At 34.6% G+C, this 15,144-nt stretch overlaps 1 protein-coding gene across 13 annotated transcripts in view; it reads left to right on the top strand.

Moving 5' to 3' along the window:
- LOC106089108 (guanine nucleotide exchange factor DBS) overlaps positions 1 to 15,144 on the top strand; it is a 352,997-nt gene that overhangs the window by 160,645 nt on the left and 177,208 nt on the right. For all 13 annotated transcript variants that reach the window (XR_009398579.1, XR_009398580.1, XM_059370338.1 and 10 more), the window contains one exon: positions 8,519 to 8,686. Coding sequence is in view for 11 of the 13 variants with exons in the window: in XM_059370338.1 (XP_059226321.1) it covers positions 8,519 to 8,686 (168 nt within the window). In the remaining 2 variants the exon portion in view is untranslated. The remainder of the gene's footprint in view (positions 1 to 8,518; positions 8,687 to 15,144) is intronic.

Consider the following 15,144-nt stretch of genomic DNA (forward strand, 5'->3'; position numbering starts at 1 on the left):
ATGATTAGGCACCAGTTGTTTTCGTTTATTTTTTTGTTTGCCTTCTTGTTGAAATGTCCTCTTTGGAGGTGGAAGATGCCACGATGCCTAGTCTTGTGGAAGGTGAAAGTTTTTGTGTCGCTGTCGTTTCCTTGAAGCTGAAGATGCTCACGAAATAGATGATGGGAAATGAAACTGACAGACGATATTGGTTGCGGTTGCCTGATAACATTTTACGAGGATTTTTTTTGGGGTTTTGTAAAATAAGCAACAAGTTATGGGGGTTAATAAGTGTTGCATAAAATCCTTACATTTGCTAATGACTACCATAAACTATAAATGATGGATGTCAAAATAAAAGAAATTTCGAAAAAAAATCACAAATTTGATTATAAAAATGTATGAAGACACAATTTTCTGCGAAAATAAAATGTTGACAAGATTTTCCATTGAAGTAAAAATTTAAAAAGGAAATTTTATGAACAAAATTTTGTATAAAAATAAATTTATGACAAAATCTTATTCTTATATGCAAAAATCAATCTGTGTTTGTTTGTTTGTCTGTTCCGTATAGACTCAAAAAGGGCAAAACAGATTTTCTTGAAATTTTCACAGATGGTGCAGAATGGTCTACATTTTTTGATATCTGAAGAGGGCGCGGACCCTCCCCTTACCCTAATTTTCAGAAACGCCAGATCTAGGAGATGGGTGGAGCGATTGTAGCAAAATTGCGTGGTCTTTCTTAGAGTAACCTAAAACCAAACATTTTATATACTCATTTCGGATGGGGTACCTAGGAGGCCCTCCTAGGGGCGGCCCGCCCCACCCAAAACCCGCCAAATATATTTATATACCAATCACGACAATATGGGACTCAAATGAAAGATACTTGAGAGTGGAAAACAAATCTGATATTCAAATATGGAGTCAAGGGTTTGGGGGACGCCCCACACTCAAAACACCCCTAAATCGCACATATTTAGGGACCATGGGAATATGTGGCTCAAATAAGAGGTATTTGGGAATAGAGCACGAAATTGCCGAAAGAGCCAAGTTTCTGGCAGTCCTCACCTTTCCCAAAACACCCACCAAACAGGATTTATTTACTGACCTTGGCAATATGGGGCTCAAATAAAATGTATTTGAGAGAGGAATATGAATCTAATATCCAACCGTGGAACCAAGTGTTTGGGGGCGCCGCTTCCACAAAGCAACCCTCTAAGAGGACAAATTTGCCGACCATAGCAATATGTGGCTCAAATGAAAGGTCTTTTGGGGTAGAGCATGAATCTGATATTAACAATCGGTAAAAAGTTTCTATTGGACCGCCTCTCCCCAAAGCACTACCAAAAGAGGATCAATAAAAAGTGTTTTAGAGTAGAATACTAATTTGATATATATTTTCAGGGCAAAGCCACTAAGTGGCCGCCCCAAACCGATCATTTCACCAACTATGGACATATGAGGCTCAAATGAAAGATATTTGGGAGTAGATCACGAACCTGATGTCAATATTAGAGAGAACTGTCTAGGTGATGTCCCACCCCCATAACAACCTCCAAATAGGACGTATTTGCCCGCCATTATAGTTTTTAGGCCCCACCTCAAATGAAAGGTATTTTTGAACAGAACACGAATTTGATAACCAATTTTGGGGCCAAGTATTTGGGGGCGCCTCATCCCATAAACTCTCCTAAAACAAATGGCAATATGGGGTTTACATAAATGGTATTTGAGAGTAAAGCACGATGCTGATACTTTTTCAGGGCTAAGTGTCTGGGGGATAATAGCACCCCTTAAACCCACCAACCACCACCCAGGGGCCCTTCTCGCTCCCAAAATCCCCATAAGAATATCGGGTTTTTATAAAGTATTTTAAGAATGGAGTACATCCAAACTTAAATTACCCTAAACCCTCCGAGCAAATTCATATGGGATTTGCATAGAGGCAAAGGAGCGGGCCCGGTTCAGCTAGTTTTCTATAAAAATAAAATTTTACAAAAAAATTTTCTATAAAAAAAAATTTGGAAAAGGTGTTCAAATTTTTTTTTTAATTTTTTTGTGCCTTTTATTTGATTTTACCTTATTCTGACGGTTGAACAATGTAGAGTCTCGCCATATTGTTTGCTTGCTTTTGCCTTTGTTTTTTAAAATTTCTTCGCCTTGTTAAACCCTACTATGTTGTAAAATGTGATTTCTACCTTGTTAGTAGAAACAATTTGGTAATTAAAACATCAAAAAAAAAGTTTTAAATACCATTTCCAATAGTTGAACATTACCAAATTGAATTGATATCAGCGACATTGCCTAGTCGGTGGCATTTCTTTTTCATTTCGAATTGAACTGCAATTTCTCTATCAAAAATTTTAATCTTTATGTTTATGAGGCAATATGAAGTTTTTGTTTTTTTTTTTTACATCGAAATCCATTTCCATCAGCAACGGCGTACTCATCATTCAACTGCAGTTGTAGTGCCATCATCATGGCTATGATTTTGAAATCAAAAGTTTCTGCTTGTCGTTTTTTTGATGGTTTATGAGAATGCTACCATCCCATCCAGCTCGTACATTAACAGCACATTATGGTTGCATTTTGTGGTTTTATGGTTGGAAACGAACATCAAGAAAAAGTCTGTTTGCCTCATGAGCGCAACAATTATTCGCGGTGATTAATTGTTGTGTGGTGCGTATTTATGTTTAAATGCGACAGATCAAACAAACAATCAACAGCCACTAGCCACTAGCCACCAGCCTCCAGCTGGTTAAACAAAGCGCAGCAATTGTTTTCATTTATTACCACAGAGCAATTTTTCACTGAAGATGATCAAACCAATTTTGTTGCTTTATGCAAAACTGCAGTGAAATATGTTGACTTGGCTGGTTTCAGAAATCAAAGCCACATGCTGACAATTATAAATTTTCTATCTACTTTCTATTACGATTTGCTATGAAGTCAAACATTAAACTTTAGAGCATCAAACTGAATAACAATGCCTTTGATTGTATGTTGACTCTTTGCAAAAGGTCATAGGTTATGGGTGGATCCAGAAGACTTTATAATGCGAAATGTAAAAAAAAATATCCACAACGTAGATAATGTTTTATCAGGTTATCCAGGTTGTGGAAAATGTTATCCAGGTTGCGGATAATATTACCCAGGTTGTGGATAATGTTATCCAGGTTGTGGATAATGTTATCTAATGTTTTATCAGGCTATCCGGGTTGTGGATAATGTTATCCAGGTTGTGGATAATGTTATCTAATGTTTTATCAGGCTATCCGGGTTGTGGATAATGTTATCCAGGTTGTGGATAATGTTATCCAAGTTGGGGATAATGTTATCTAGGTTGTGGATAATGTTATCCAGGTTGTGGGTAATGTTTTCCAAGTTGAAGATATAGTTATACACGCTGTGGGTAATGTTACTTACGTTGTGTATAATGTATTAAACGTTGCGGATAAGGTTATACAGGCTGTGGATAATAACATGGATAACCTTATCCACCGTGTGGATAATGTGATCCACCTTGTGGATAATGTTATCCTCCTTGTGGATAATGTTATCCACCTTGTGGATAATGTTATCCACTTTGTGGATAATGCTATCTACTTTCTGGATAATGTTTTTTACATTTTGGATAACATCTGCTTTGTTGATAATGTTATCCACGTTGTGAATATAATTATCAAAGTTGTGCATATTATTAACCACGTTGCGTCTATTATTATCCACGTTGTAGATATTATCCATATTGTGGATATTATTAGCCACATCGTGGATATTATTATCCACTTTGTGGATATTATTTTCTTAGTTGTGCATATAATTATCCAAGTTGTGGATATTATTATCCGCTTTGTGGATATTATTATTATCGTTGTGGATATTACTATCCACATTGGGGATATGTTTATCCTCGTTGTGGATACTATTATACACCTTGTGGATAATGTTGTCTTTGTGGATAATGTTATCTTTGTGGATAATGATATCGTTGTGTATAATGTTATCTTTTTAGATAATGTTGTGTTTATGGATAATGTTATTTATTTTTTGGATAATGTTATCCACATCGTCGATATTACTATCCACGTTGTATATTATTTTATCCACGTTATGGACAATGTTATCCACTTTTTGCATAATAATATTTACCAAGATGATCATAAGGTGGATAACATTAACATAATGTGTGGATAGTGTTATTCACGTTGTGGATCTTATTATTCACGTTGTTGATATTATTATGCCCGTTGTGGATATTATTATCCAAATTGTGGATAATATTATCCAAACTGTAGATATTGTTATCTTAGTTGTAGATAATGTTATCCAAGCTGTCTTAGTGTATAATGCTTTTCACTTTTTGAATAGTGTTTACGTTGTGGATGTTATCTTCGTTGTGGTTGTGTTATCCACGTTGTGGGTAGCGTTATACACGTTGTGGATAATGGTTTACACGTTGTGGATAATGTTATCCACATTGTGAATTTATAATCTTCATTGTGGATAGTGGTTCCACGTTGTGGGTAATGTAATCGACGTTTTGGATAATGTAGTTGACGTTGTGGATTATGTTATCTACTCTATAGATTATGTTATCCATATTGTGGATTACGTTATCCACCTTATGGATAATGTTGCTCACTTTGTGGATTATGTTGTCCACGTTATGTGGAAAATGTTACCCACGAACTGTGGATAATGTTACCCACGTTGTGGATTTTGTTATCCACTCCGTAGATCATGTTATCCACGTTGTTTGTTATATTGTCTACGTTGTGGATAATGTTCTCCAAGCTGTAGATAAAGTTATCCGAACTGTGGATAATGTTACATGCGTTAAAGTTAATGTCACCAACGTTGCGGATTATGTTTTCTACTTTATGGATTTTGTTACCCACGTTGTGAATTATGTTATCCACATTGTGTGTTATGTTATCAGATTTGTGGATTGCGTTATCCACATTGTGGATTATGCTATCTACATTGTGGGTTGTGTTATCCACATTGTGTAATCCACATTGTGGATTGTATTGTCCACATTGTGGATTGTGTTATCCACATTGTAGATTATGTTATCCACATTGTGGATTATGTTATCCACGTTGTAGATTATGTTATCCCCTCTGAATATTACGTTATCCACGTTGTGGATAATGTTGTCAACGCTGCGGATAATTTTTTCTAAGCTGTAGATAATATTATCCGAACTGTGAATAATGTTACCTTCGTTGTGAATTATGTTATCCACTCTGTAGATTATGTTATCCACATTGTGGATTATGTTATCCACGTTGTGGATGATGCTGTCCACGTTGTAGATAACGTTATCCGAACTGTGGATTATGTTATCCCCATTGTGGATTATGTTATCCACGTTGTGGATAATGTGTGATTATGTTATACACGTTGTGGATTATGTTATATACGTTGTGGATTATGTTATCCACGTTGTGGATTATGTTATCTACTGTGTGGATTATGTTATCCACTTTGTGGATTATGTTATTTACATTGTGGATTATGTTCTCTACACTGTGAATTATGTTATCCACATTATGGATGATGGTGTCCTCGTTTTGTAATCCGTTAAATTTTGTATGTGAACTTTCGATATACCAAACATTTTTTATGATAACGTTGCAAATTGTAATTTTTTCCCTTTAAATGTGGTTATCCATAACATTTGAAATGTTGGTATTTACTTACAAGATTGGTTGATGTAACTTTGACATTGGAAGTTGTTTATCCAAAAAATTTTTACTTAAAATTTGTTGTATGCAAAATTGTTATTTCAATTAATGTCGTTTGCCATAAACTTTCTAAATCAAACTTAGAGTCCGCAACATTTTTTATCATAGATATTGTTATGCGTTACAATTTTCTTACAGATAATGTTATCGGCAACATTTATAACGGTAAATATTATTAAACCCAACATTTTGTACCAAAAATTACATTGATTGGCAGCACTTTCTACTGTTATCCCGAATTTTGTTCTTAACGAATTTGATGTTGTCTTTGGCATTTCAATTTAAGCTATATTTTTATCTGTATAAACTGTTATTCCTATAATTTCAATGTCGAAAATAAGGTAATATGCAGCATATTTTATCCCAACATTTTTTATCCGCATAATTTGGTATCGAAAAATGCTTTTTATCAAAGCTTTTGTTATCCGCAGCATTCTCTGTTGAAAATGTTTTTATCCGTTTGAAAATACAGAAAAAATATAGAAAATAATTTTCTTTTAAACCACTGCCAAGATAGAATATTGATTAATGTATAGGAAAGCTTCTCTGCTGAAATTATGATTAACTATTACGTTGTGCTTAAAATTTTCGATTTTGCAAAAAGTTGCCAAGAAAATTTTGTATCTTTGGCTTTCTAAATGCTTTTATCCGCAACATTGCCCAAGGAAAATTTTGTCGTTGTTCTATTGAAAAAGTTTTATCCAACACATTTTCTTTTACAAATATTTAAATTGTAATATTTTATCGTTGCCAACTGAATTTCTTATCGTAAACATTGATGTCCAAATGATTAGCGTGTGCGCATGTTGAACAACATTGCCATGTTGAGCAACATGCGTATATTGAACATTATTCGTATGTTGAACACATTTGCGAATAGAGCAGCATTCGCATGTTATGTAACATTCGCATGTTATGTAACATTCGCATGTTATGCAACATTCGCATGTTATGTAACATTCGCTTGTTATGTAACATTCGCATGTTATGTAACATTCGCATGTTACGTAACATTCGCATGTTACGTAACATTCGCATGTTACGTAACATTCGCATTCGAACATTCGAATGTTGAGCAACGTTTGCATGTTGAGCAACACTTGCATGCAACAGTCGAATGTTGAGCAATTATTTGCAAGATAAGTATTATTCGCATGTTAAACATCATTAGCAGCTTGAATTACCGTCGCTTGTTGAACATCATTGCCATGCAACATGTTTACTTCTCAATCTTTATATTATGGTGAGCAACATTTGCATGTTGTGCAAAATTCGGTATTCGACATTCCCATTGTTGATCATTATTCGGATGTAGACCAACATTTCCGATGCTAAACAATGTATTCTTAGAATACGCGGAAGTTTAAAAATTTTCAAATGCCTGTTGGATACTATTCGATTTTATCAACATTCACATATTAAGCAACATCGTACAGCATTCGCATGTTGAACAGCGCTTCCATGTTTTGCAGCATTCACTTGTTTTTAGATTCGCAACATAACATACTTGAGTAACACTCTCATATTGTGCATCTTTCGCTTGTTGTGTTTTTTTGCATGTTGTGCATCATTCGCATGTTGTGCATCATTTGCATGTTGAACAACATTTGCATGTTGAACAACATTCGCATGTTGAACAACATTCGCATGTTGAACAACATTCGCATGTTGAACAACATTCGCATGTTGAACAACATTCATATGTTGAACAACATTGTCATGTTGAACAACATTTGCATGTTGAACAGCTCTCGCATGTTAATCAACATGCACATATTGTGCGTCATTCGCATGTTATGCAACATTAACTTGTTTTTAGATGCGCATGTGCGTTCAGTTGTTGTTCTACATTCTTGTAATTGAACAACATTTACAAGTTAATCAACATTCCAAAAACATTTCCGATGTAAACAATAATTTCTGCGAAATATCTGGCATCCAAAGATCTATGACATAGATATTTGTATAGAAAAATATTCTCTATCCATAATAAAAGTTCCTTGCCACTGTACTACTTGACTACAGCATATCTCACTTGATGATTGATTCTAATTAACTGCAACCCATTTTCAAAACAAATTGAATAAAATTCCAAATACATATGTTTTTGAAGATCTAAAACTAAACAAAGCAATGCTCAGTGAAGAATTTAAGCTTAAAGCCTATCAAGATAGTTTCATTGTTTTTCTCCTCCCTCTTATAATAAATTTCCCAATACAATCTTCAATCTCATCGTCATCATAATAATCACAGCTTTTGTTTTCCTCATTTAATGAAACCCACACTTGTTCTACATGCATTCATACTATAGACTGGCGCGTCATGAAAGAAAACAGAACTTGAATCAGTTTTCTAAGAAAAACATTAAATTTTTGTTTGTTGGTTTTCATTTTCTGTTCTGATAGCCTACTTCTAAACATCATATGCTATAAAAAGCTTGTACAAGCAACAACAACAGCAAAACCATTACAAAAATATAATCCACTTAAATATTTGTCACTATGCCAACAATTTTTATTATTGTCATCCCTTGGTCTTAACACTTTCTCCAACAGATTTTCAAGAGCTGTTTTGTTTCCATTCTTCCAACTGAGCAACAATGCGTATAAAAGACAAATTTAATTCTTATTGTTGCCTGAAAACATGAAAAACAAACTTGAATTCTTTTATTCTTTCTCGGCATTTCTGAGCATCTTTTGTCCCTACAACAACTTGTTTATTTATCCAATCATTTTTTAATTTTTTGTTTTGCTGCTTTTTTTTTCTTCTACTATTTCTTAAAGGTTCTGCAAAGAATTGACGATGTCTCATTGATGTGTGATAAACGTATTGCCAGTTTGAAGAAATTGGCCCTAAAACCACCGCGCCCGGTACAGACGGTAACACCAGAACCAGCTGTGCCACTGCAACCTCCTGGCGGGGCTCCGCATCTCTTAAGGCGTAAAAATAAGGTAAGTAAGCGGATTAGTAGCAAACATTTATTGTCAAACAATGATGGGTTTAGAAATGTTAATAATATCAACAATATACAGCGGTCAAAAAAAGTATTCATCATTAGCAAAATTGATAATAAATTCACTTATTTTGGGTAATTGAAGAAAATTTAAAGTAAACAAATAATGCAGTTTTATGCAATAGTTTATTTTTCGTAATATATTTTAAAATAAATTCAAAAAATAAATTTAATTAGCGCAAAAAATGCAATTTTATATAATAACACCAAAAACAGAACAAAAAAAGTATTCATCATTGATGTGCTATCATCAAAGTCAAATTCAAATATTATTTGGGAATCCCCCTTTTCTGTTTTATTTAGTAAAGGAGGCTTTGCCCTTGACAGCAAATATTTAATTTCATTGAAAATATAGTTTTTGTCAAAATGGGTCGTAAGCAAAACGAGGTTTCTGATGAGGTAAAAGTTTTGATAATAAAACACCACAGGAATGGTTTAACTCAAAAAACTATCAGTGAAATATTAAATAGACCACGATCTACTATACAATCCATCATCAGAAAGTGGACAGAAACGAAAACTGTTGACAATAAACCAAGATCTGGTCGACCAAAAGCACTTTCAGTTGGAGATGTGCGTTGGCTAGTGCGGCAAGTTCAGAAAACTCTGAAGACAAATGCGACCATTCTTCGTAAAAACACTATGGAATATTTAGGGAAGGAAGTTACTACACAAACAATTCGAAATACACTCAAAAGGCATAGTTACAGAGGAAGAACTGCACGTAAGAAGCCCTTTATAAATAAAATAAACCGAGTGAAAAGGCTAAACTTCGCAAAAATGTATGTAAAACAGCCCGAATCATTTTGGAAAACAGTCATTTTTGCAGACGAGAGCAAGTTTAATCTTTTTGGGTGCGATGGAAAGGTCATAGTGTACAGAAAACCAAATACAGAGCTTGAAGAACGAAACACAGTTGCTACTGTAAAACATGGTGGAGGTGGTTTAATGGTTTGGGGGTGTATGGCGGCTTCAGGAGCGGGAAATCTTGAAATTATTAATGGAGTAATGGATCATAAGTATTACATTGACATTTTAAAGAGGAATTTAAAAGATAGTGCTGTAAAACTTGGGCTTGGTAATAACTTTCAATATTATCAAGATAATGACCCCAAACATTCTGCTTTAAATACCAAGATGTGGATGCTGTATAACTGCCCCAAAGTCATTAAAACTCCTCCTCAAAGTCCCGACTTGAACCCAATTGAACATGTTTGGGAACATCTCGAACGCAAATTGAGAACGCGCAATTTTTCGAGCAAGAGTCAAATGCAACAGGTGATAATGGAGGAATGGACTAATATAGACCAAAATATAACCGCTAAATTAGTCCAATCGATGTCAAACCGTTTAAAAGAAGTTATAAGACGCGGTGGTCGAATAACAAAGTATTAATTTTTTTAAATTATGTTATTTATTTTTTTGTTTTTTTGCAATGATGAATACTTTTTTTGTTTAATTTTTTGTGTTCAGCTGTAAAATGGCCCTTTTTGTTCCAATAAATACTATTTTTTTCTTTAAAAACAATGAAATTGTGTACATATATATCACACAAGCACTACTGCATCATTAGTTTAATATGTTTTTATTCCAATTGTCTTTTGTAGACTTATTAAAAAAAAAACATTGAATGATGAATACTTTTTTTGACCGCTGTATATACAATATTCGGTAATTTATTGAAGATATACGTGGGGGACTACTTCAAACCTTTTTACAATATGGGAAAATGTTGACTGGGAACATGTCGTATTGACCGAATTGTATATAAAGCAAGATATTCTCAACTGCAACGTGCTGATGGACATTTAGGTGGTATGGACCTCACGAAAGGATGCCCCAAACCTAAAGTAAAAATAAGCCCCTAAGAGGTATATGGAGAAAAACAACGAAACTATTGGGGATTATTCTCAACATTTGAGGTCCGTTTTCATGCTGCTTTGGGGACAATTTGTGTTTTCGGCAAGTAAATCCAAAATTGTAGTATTAAATTAGGGATGATGATAATGGGGCATGTTTTAAATTTTCCTGGGGGCCTTTTTACAATTTTGGCGCTTAAATGCGTCAATTTTCTCAAAATAAAATAAAAGGTGTCCTATTGAAAAATTAAGTATTTAAAAAACATTTTCAAAAAATCTGGTTATTTTAGAAAAATTTTCTGCCATATAAAAAAAAAGAAAATTAAAAAAAAAATTGTGCAATTTTTGAAAATATTTCACGCAAATCGTGCTTTTTGCAATTAAAAAAAAAAAATTAATATATTTTTAAATAATCGATCGATTTTTGAAAATATTTTTCACTTATGTTTCTGCGATATCTCAAAAATGTAAGAATACTTTTATACCCACCACCACAGGATGGGGGTATACTAATCTAGCCATTCCGTTTGTAACACCTCGAAATATTGATCCGCGACCCAATAAAGCATATATATTCTGGATCGTTTCGACATTCTGATTCGATCTAGCCATGTCCGTCCGTCGAAATCACGATAGTGGTCGAACGCGTTAAGCTAGACGCTTGAAATTTTGCACAGATACTTAATATTGATAAAGGTCGTTGGGGATTGCAAATAGGCCATATCGGTTCAGATTTAAAATAGCTCCCATGTAAACCGATCTCCCGATTTGTCTTCTTGAGCCCCAGGCAGCCTAAATATTCATCCGATTTGTCTGAAATTTTGAACACAGTGTTCTGTTATGACGTTCAATAACTGTACCAAGTACCGTTCAAATCGGCCTATAACCTGATATAGCTCCCACATTAACCGATCTAACGATTTGACTTCTTGAGCTCCTGGAAGCCGCAAGTTTTGTTCGACTTGGCTGAAATTTTGCATATAGTGTACCGTTGTGACTTGTGCGAAGTACCGTCCAAATTGTGCGAAGTACCGTCCAAATCGGTCTATAACCTGATATAGCTCCCTTACAAACCGATTTCCCGATTTGACTTCTTGAGCCCTTACGAGCCGCAATTTTTGTCCGATATGGCTGAAATGTTGCCCTTTGTATTCTGCTGTGACTCTTAACAAATGCGCCAAGTACGGTCCAAATTGGTCTATAACCAGATAAAGCTCCCATATTTTAGCAGAATCTATGGTGGTGGGTTCCCAAGATTGAAACGCTTTTACTTGTTAATAGATCAGTTGGTTTTTTAAAATATTTCTGCTCCCATATCTGACAAAATTGGGCGATTTTGGAAACTATTTTTCGGCAACAAAAAAATTAAAATCTGTTTCAATCATAAAACTAATTGATTTAATTAATTTTTTAATTGAAACTGCTTCAATCACGAAAATGATAATATCAATAACCATTTTTGGAGGAGTAATAGCAAAAAAATTTCAATTAACACAGTTGGATATTCAATTAAAAAATTATTGAAAATATTTAATTTTCAATTAATTTTTTAATTGGTCCAATTAAAAAAATGATTGAAAGTTTTCGATATGTTCAATTAAATTTTAATTGAAAATTACAAAAAATTTTAATCATCGTTATTGAAAATTCTTTCAGATTCAAAAAAAAAAAAATTTATAATTTTAAAAATTAATATTTAATTAAAAATTGCTAAAATTATAATCACGACTGTAATTGAAAAAAATTGCATTCAATTAAAAAAAAACGATTGAATCAATAGAAAATTCAAACGAATTGAACTAAAAACTAATTTATTTTCAATTAAATTTTTAATTTACATTTTTTAGACGATTTTTTTTGCGTAATTTTTAGTCACACAATAACTTACAACAATATATTTGAAGTAATGAGCATGAATGTTGTTGATATTTGGGGTGAAATTGAATTTTGGAAATACTTCCGAAATATAGAACGAAAATTTACCGAAATTTTATATTGAGGGACAAATTACATTTATTTTAGAAAGCATTTTTCGCGTATTGCAAAAACACCCAAATTTGGGGTTTATTTTGTGGCGTATTTCTAATAGAGTCCACTGTCATGGCGCCGAAATTTATAACAATATGCTGCACAGGCATATTGTTAAGGACAATATCAGATTAAGGACCAATTCGGGCTATACATGATTTAGATGATGGAGACCATGGTGGAAATCATTGTGCAAAATTGCAGGGCAATGATATAGAGGCTCAAGAAGTATAATCGGGAGCTCAGTTTATGTGGGACCTATAGCAGATTCAAACCATTTTGGAGCGTTGATTAAAGCTCATCGAAGAAGTCGATGCGCATAATTTCAGCCGAATAACTACACCCTCTACGGGCTCAAGAAGTCATTGTGCAAAGTTTCATCGTATAAGAATTGCGCCTATAGATGGCGCAATTTTCATCCGATTAGGCTAACAGTTTGTACAATTATTTCTCTTATAACTTCCAACTGACTTTATTAACCTTGGTTTTATTTGGTCTATGGGTTGATATTGCTTCTATATAAATTGATCTCCTGATTTTTACGTCTCATTTTCGTTTGAAATATGGGTGATAGGAAATTAACGATAGTATCGATACTATCAATATTTATTATTAAAACTATCGAAAATATCGAATGTTGCGATTATCGATAGTTTGCCAGCTCTGCTCTGGAGGCTTAAAAAGTCAAGGCCCGAGATCGATATATATGGCAACTATACCGAAACATACCCCGATTTGTCCCATTTGCAATTCCAAACGATCTGACCTAATAAAAAATATTTGTGCAAAATGTCAATCACTCAGTTTTACTTCTTTGAAGGTTAGCATGCCTTCTTCAGGCAGACGGATGGACGGACAGACAGACGGACATGGCTAGATCGACTCAGAACTTTAATTCAATCATAAATATGTATAATTTGTTGGGTCTGAGATCAATATTTCGAGGTGTTACAAACGAAATAACGAAATTAGTATACGCTCATCCAACGGTGGCGGGTTTAAAAAAATATTTCTAACCAGTCTCAAACGGTAGATTTTTTTATTTACATCTCCTTTATACGCCTGATACTGCGCTTTATCACCGTCCCACGTCTGGTTTTAAATGTTTCAGCTGATAACCCATCGGCTCCTGGTCTCTAGTTTTTCTTTCTCCATTCTTGTGGACGGGACATATTATGATGACGTTCTAATCACTGTGTATCCACTGTTTTAGACAAATTGGCCAGACGAGCTGATATATACACCTTAGCATCATGCCACCTCTGGTCTTTAATTGTTCAGCTGGTAACTCCTAATGCTTTGTTGTGCTTTAGCGGCATTATTGCTAAGCTGATTCATCTAGATTTCACAGTCTAACTGATGCATATGCCTGTACAGCTTGTCATGGATAAGGCGGCAACGCATCGGCTCCTGCTGCCTTGTTCTCCTTCAGCCTGCTTACTACAATGCTGATCTCATTCTTTCGCTCTAAATTTTTTTCATAAGGATGGGGTCATGGGGGATTGGTTCTATGGTATCCCTGTCGCCGTTACTTTCGGATACCAGAAGCTGGAAAATTCTTATTTCATATCCTAAGCACCATATTCTTATCGGAAACCAGATTAACCTTTTTATGCCTGTTCTAGAGCAATCGGTTAAATATAAAATTTTTTGGAATGAAATTCTTTGAGTAAAATTACAAACTGATGTAGTACAGTTGGCAACCTTTCGGCTCTTACTGGCCTGTCGTTCTTCAGCAGGGTTACTAATAAGTCAAACTGATTCTTACTAGGCGGTAAGCATTATAAATATACATCAAGGATTTTTCTTGTGGCATCCGCCACCATCGGCTACCAATAGCTGGAAAAAGTGTTACTATCATATCTTAAGCCACCGTAGAGCAGAGGTTAGCATGTCCGCCTATGACGCTAAACGCCTGGGTTCGAGTCCTGGCGAGACCATCAGGAAACATTTTCAGCGGTGGTTTTCCCCTCTGTTGTCCCATGTAAAACTTCTCTCCAAAGAGGTGTCGCACTGCGGCACGCCGTTCGGACTCGGCTATAAAAAGGAGGCCCCTTATCATATGTGAGAAGTTTGCCCCTGTTCCTTAGTGGAATGTTCATGGGCAAAATTTGCAATTTGCAAATCATATCCTAAGCACACATGCTAATTTTGAAATATTTATGAAATTTTTAAGCTGTTTTCAATTTTTTGCCAACCAAAAACAACAGAAAATGTTTGCTGTTTAAGCAAAAAAATTACTGCTGTCCCGTTTTTAGCAGACTTTCTGCTGTTTCAGCAAACATTTTTGCCATTTTTACTTACAATCAGTGTATTAGTGAGGCAACGAGTGCTTTCATCAAGCATTTTTAGCCCGATTCCATTATGGGACATTCCCTTGTGAAGGCTAAAATATACGATTGTTGCATCAAATTCGTCTAGCACGATGTGCGGGGCATTGTGCATATATTTTCTTCAGACCATTGATCCTTGGTCCGTTTGTCCTTAGGCTTTCAAATGGATAGTGTCT

The sequence above is a fragment of the Stomoxys calcitrans genome, chromosome 5 (assembly GCF_963082655.1).
Source record: "Stomoxys calcitrans chromosome 5, idStoCalc2.1, whole genome shotgun sequence".
NCBI lineage: Eukaryota > Metazoa > Arthropoda > Insecta > Diptera > Muscidae > Stomoxys > Stomoxys calcitrans.